Genomic DNA, 5701 nt, shown 5'->3' with positions numbered 1-5701 from the left:
TTTTGTTAACACTTTTCACGTGATTTAAATACGAGCATTTTTAAACGGTGATCAAATAAAAAGTTTTTTACAACGCGTTTGTTTCTCAGTGTATTACCTATCAGCTTATTTGTGCTGCTTTGCCCAACACCCTATCGAAGTCCGTAGTGAATGCTGGGACACAAAAGACCTTTTTGCGTATGGACCTACAAATCCTTCAAAATTCGACTGATAATAAAATAAGTCCCCATCTATAGATTGCCACGTAATAATTAATGCATATCTACCAATAAAAAAGGAGATCCATATATTCGCCATAGATTTTTAGAAGTAAGACTTTTCAAAATAATTCAACTCGGTTGGATTTCAAGTTTTCAGGTAAAAATATTCTGCAAATAATTGAATATTCAAATTAATCAATGGTGACAACCGTCAAACCTTTTTAATGAAAATTTCAAAACTATCGATTTCGCCGTTTATTAGTCTCCATTTCTAAAACAAAGTTGTTGTTTCTTCTTGATCCAGATATCCAGATGACTCCTAGCTAAATTCGTCAATTTAACCCACCAACCAACACCTATTGTAGCTCGATTGCATAGCGATGAAGCGTTCTGGGACCTTTAGTCCTCTTCCAGTTCCCTTCCAGCAGGGAATATATGCTATAACTCTACCGAATATCGGTAATGAAGCAAGCCCGCTTTCGGAATGCGGTGACTATTAAAAGTTGAAGACAATCCCGCTTTAACTTTGTGATAAGCTCGTGGGATTTCAGTGCGAGCAGCATCGACCNTAAATCCCTGCTCTGACATCATGATCAATCTTGTTAACTTTATGCTGAGAAAGTACCAGCAAATATATTGAATTAGATGCACCTCGATAGCCGCGATAGTTGGGGCTCTTATTCTAATAGTAATTCCCACGAAGGCAAGTATTTGTAGATTGCTGAGCTTGGCCTAAGGAGAGGAAAGATTTTGAAATGGCTTCCTATATTCAAATTGTATGTTAAGGTCCGCAGTTCTTCCCCCATGAGCTTCCGGCAGGTGCGAGTAGAGTTCTTTAGCAAGTGTAGGAAGGTTGACATTAAAGATAACTACCGGACTTTTAACTTTTTCAGATAAATTTATCTTTTCACTTTGAAGAAATAGTTCAAGCAAGCTTGGTCTGGTTTCCTTCATATAACCGGAAATTTACTCTCTACTAGGTTATTTGCTGAATTCAGAAATAATTGCGGTGAATATTACTATGGTCCAGCTGCTCTCATTGAATTCTAAAGTGTCCTATTAACGATGATCCTCTTTAACTTGAAGGATCTCACCAGACCGCTTTTGACGGATTTGAGTCTCTCAAGAGCAAATGCATCAAATTTAATCCAGTTTTTTTTTTCTCCAGGATGCTAATATTAATGAAGAGCATATAGAGATCAAAAACTAAAATATTACCCTATTTCGCTTTAAAATCGGTCTTTTAATAATATCATTTATCCAATGCATTAATGAACGGCATACATATCGAATATTGAAATAAGCAGCTATTAATCAAAAAACCAAACTCTAGAAATTGAAGTTTTTAACCAAAATGTGGAAAAAAGCCGCACAGTGGTTCGGATAGCAGATCTAGCTGGATGAAAGTCAAAATTTGTTAGTCTTTTAAAATACTTAATAGTACTTGGAATACATTCCTGACAATACATTCAAATAGAAATTGCATTTATTAAAGCATTAACATATGAAAACAAACAAAAAAGGTAAGTCAACGCCGCCTATTTGAGAACTCTATTTTAAAAGCCTGAAATTTAACTTAAAAGATTTGCTAATTGTACTCACAAATATTTGCATAATTGCAAATTGACTTTATAAACAAAAAATTACACTTATTCCGCTATAGATTCAGAGGTCATAACGCAATTTATATCCACATTGGTATAAGCAAATTTATTCTGGAAAATCGTCGTTTTGATTAATTAAAAAAATAAATTAAAGAGTAGGAAAAAGTAAAGGCCGCCGAAGGCCGTTATAGAACCACTTGCATATTATATCTTTACACCTTCGCAAATGCAGGGGGTAACTTCGATAACCAAGTCTAACCAATTGGCTTAGATATTTACATTTTAGTGACGGTATGTCAAATCTCAAAATTCAAAAGTAATTATTAACAGGAATGTATCTGAATCTAAATAGAAGATCAGTGGCGGATCCACGGAGGAGAGGGGGGATTGTGTGTTAAAACAGAAAAATACTTGGAGTTATAATAACTTTGGTTATGTAAGAGTTAAAAAAAAATAGTAACTCGCGAATTTTCTGCTTTCTGAAATTAAAAAATTATACAACAGGCATGCAAATCTTTAAGCGCTGTTATAAAATTTTTCTGAAATTATTTGTGTTTCTTGCTGTGATCTTAAATTTTAGTCATGGTAAATAAAATCTTAAGAAGTGAAGTTGTTTGACATTTGGAGGTGTTGCAGAAACTTCAAGAAGACAACAAGGTGTCCGTGATTATGTGATTGGTAAATTGAAAGAAATATCTGATGAAAATGCTCGTTCCGAAGTAAATAAAGTAAATTAAGTAAATGACTTAAGATTCGTAATCAGCAACCCAGAAAATCCCCAGACACCCGGTTACTTAGAAATCTACCGATTTTTTTAAATTTTCGTCCGCCATATTGGATCCGCCATTTTAGATTTTTGGTAAATGACTTTAGATATGTAATCAGCGACCNACCGACTCAAAAATCCCCTAGGTAAGAAGTGGTGTAAAGATCCATCAACGAGTATTTGTTTAAATAGTTTCGTCCAGCTAGATTTGCGATCCGAACCACTGTGAGCCGATTGGTATTACTTTCTAAATGTAAGAACATTTTCTTAAGGAACTAATTCGACAATTATTTATTTTTCATTCTCTCAAGTCTTGTTAACGGTAAGTTTTAATAANGGTATAACTTTCTAAATGTAAGAACATTTTCTTAAGGAACTAATTCGACAATTATTTATTTTTCATTCTCTCAAGTCTTGTTAACGGTAAGTTTTAATAATGAACAATACCAAAACGTGAGAATATCAATTATGTATTTACTCAAAATGTGTGGAAAACCCAAAAAAGCATTAATGAAAACCGGTACCAAATACTTATGTAAGTAAATATTTACTTTGTATGTATTTTTCCATATTTACTCTTTTACTCCAGTATTTGTACAGTACAATGCACTTACACAATTCTCATCAATCGAATAGTAATTAGGTCCCGTTAGCACAGCTGCAGTTGAGCCAAATAATTTTCAAAATATTAAAAAGCAGAAACAAAAATGTACGCAGCTGCAATGACACCAAATAGTTTATTCATCAATTTATACCTTAGGACCAAACCTCTATCGAGAAGCATTATAAAAGTCATACCAAAACGCATTTGATACATCAATTGTCTTCTATGTTTCGTTGGATCAACAACTAATTGTAAGTGCCAACGAAATGTCCCGAANCACCAAACCTCTATCGAGAAGCATTATAAAAGTCATACCAAAACGCATTTGATACATCAATTGTCTTCTGTGTTTCGTTGGATCAACAACTAATTGTAAGTGCCAACGAAATGTCCCGAAATCTTAGCATTTTAATTGTGCTATTAGCAGTTCTGTGCTGCTTCACCCAGAGCACACTAGGCAAAAGGCAGAATCCACGTCGTGATGAAGAACAACAAGAAGAACAAGCGCAGATTGCATTATATAGCAACAACAAAAATTTAGAAAATGGAGCTCAATCGGCGGCGAACAATAATGGGCTTCAGAATACAAATGGCATACAATCTAACCTAGAAACAGTGCTAAAGGGTGGCACCCTGCAACCCGATACAGATGATGGTGATATCGATGAGAATAGCGATGGCGATGATGATGATGATGATGACTCTGATGATGGTACTCGTGGTCGCCGACGTCGTCGCAGACGCGGTGGAAGACGAAGGCGTCGCGGTGGCAGACGCCGCAGAAGTCGCCGAGGTGGCAGACGTCGTCGTGGTGGCAGAAGAAGGCGTCAAAGAGGTTAAATGACGATCTGGAGTGAATTTCAAAACCGAACATTAATAATTGCATAATAAATAATAAATAAATGATAAGTACTTTCAACAGAAGATCTCTTGTCTCATTTCTTTAGAGTTCAGCGAAAATGTCGTGCTGAAATTTGTAACTACTTAGTGCGTTTATTTATCTTTTCGGTGTTTCGGTTAATGGGGGCTTCTTTCATTGCTCTTGCTCAGTCTCTCCATATGAATGTATCATTTAATTCACGCATAGAATAGTCTATAGTACCGTCACAANATTTATCTTTTCGGTGTTTCGGTTAATGGGGGCTTCTTTCATTGCTCTTGCTCAGTCTCTCCATTTGAATGTATCATTTAATTCACGCATAGAATAGTCTATAGTACCGTCACAAGGTCCTCCGGATTTTCCCTGATCGGTGAGGTGGCCTCACTCGCCTACCGCGATGCAGGTCATCATGTTGATGGAGTAATATGTCTATCGGGAATAATCTTAACAGACGCTTTTCACTGGATGGTAAGCTTACTTCAGGAAAGCACAGAGGGCTCCGCGTTTGCTCAGCAGGTCTCCACATTCCTTAAATGGATTATCCGCACCAGGGGTTATCAGAGTATTAGATAATTTAATGAGTGTGATTGCACCTGCTGTATACCTTCGCAGCTCTAGCTGACCTTTGTTGCTTCTATCGACTAGTTTTGTGTAAACCGATACTTGTCTTCTATAACCAGGTAAGGCTGATTCACGACTAGGCTTTATAGAAGCGCTCAGATAGCCTAATGCTGAAACGGGTCTTGTGGCATATTAATCCGGCCCTGAAAGTAGTGTGAGTCAGGGTTTTCGCTGAGGTAGATATGTAATATGTATGGTATGGTATGGTATGTGAGGTAACTAAGTTTAAAAAGTAGAAATTTACCTTTTATAATTTCTTTTAATAGGATATTGAAAATCCTAAGTACTTAGATTTATAACGATTGAGCTCTATCAAGGCAGAATTGTCTATTTTTTTTATTAAACGAGCTTCGGTCAGACGTGAAGTTTTATACAACCTATCGCAACGGGATATAAATTCTGAAATCACATTTTCCTACACATACATATGTAGGTCCGGTGGAAGTAGATTACCTAACTGACATCCTCAACTTGTCGTTGGCCACTCTCTTCATTTTGTTAAGAGTTTGGTCAAGCTTCTCCTACAAATTGGGGTGTGCGTATTGATGTATTTACACAATAGGTGCGACCTACAGTTTTACGCCGCCTCTAAATGGAAAATGGATTTTATAAGAAGTTTTTCATTGCCTGCCGAGGGCAACGACGCTCGGATTCCTGCGAGGTGGTAGTGCGTAGCTGTAACCACTCAGCCAGAGAGACAAATCGACACCACTTTAGGGCCCCTTCTGACGATCTTAAAAAAATACTACAAACAGCAAATGGTTTTTCATGGCAGAAATATAGTCGAATGTTTGCCATTGCCTGACGAGGGGCGACAGCTGTTGGACACATCTTGTTCTAATATAGATGTTGCTCGGACTCGGGATCGAACCCAGAGCCTGCGAAGTGGTGGTGCGCACCTCTAACCACTTAGCCGCAGGGAGGAATCACCACCGGTCTGTGAAGCTAAGCCCTACCAAACACCTTTTCACTTTCCCCCAAAACCGACTTTTTTTCATGATAAAGTTGCTCATGGCAGAAATACGG

At 37.2% G+C, this 5701-nt stretch overlaps 1 protein-coding gene across 1 annotated transcript; it reads left to right on the top strand.

Moving 5' to 3' along the window:
• The first annotated feature begins 3561 nt into the window (after positions 1–3561).
• On the top strand, positions 3562–4014 carry LOC108380720 (transcription factor iws1-like). Its single transcript, XM_017637115.1, has one exon. It carries the CDS (start codon positions 3562–3564, stop codon positions 4012–4014), a length of 453 nt encoding a protein of 150 aa, XP_017492604.1.
• The last annotated feature ends 1687 nt before the right edge of the window (positions 4015–5701 follow it).

The sequence above is a fragment of the Rhagoletis zephyria genome, unplaced genomic scaffold, assembly GCF_001687245.7.
Source record: "Rhagoletis zephyria isolate East Lansing unplaced genomic scaffold, Rhagoletis_zephyria_1.1 Rzeph_scaffold_20168, whole genome shotgun sequence".
NCBI classification, from domain to species: Eukaryota; Metazoa; Arthropoda; class Insecta; order Diptera; family Tephritidae; genus Rhagoletis; species Rhagoletis zephyria.
The sequence above is the reverse complement of the archived record's forward strand: the minus strand, read 5'-3'. Positions and strand labels throughout refer to the sequence as shown.

What these genes read in the sequence shown, in the direction of transcription:
- LOC108380720 (XM_017637115.1), top strand. Translation starts at nt 3,562, where the DNA reads ATGTCCCGAAATCTTAGCATTTTAATTGTGCTATTAGCAGTTCTGTGC.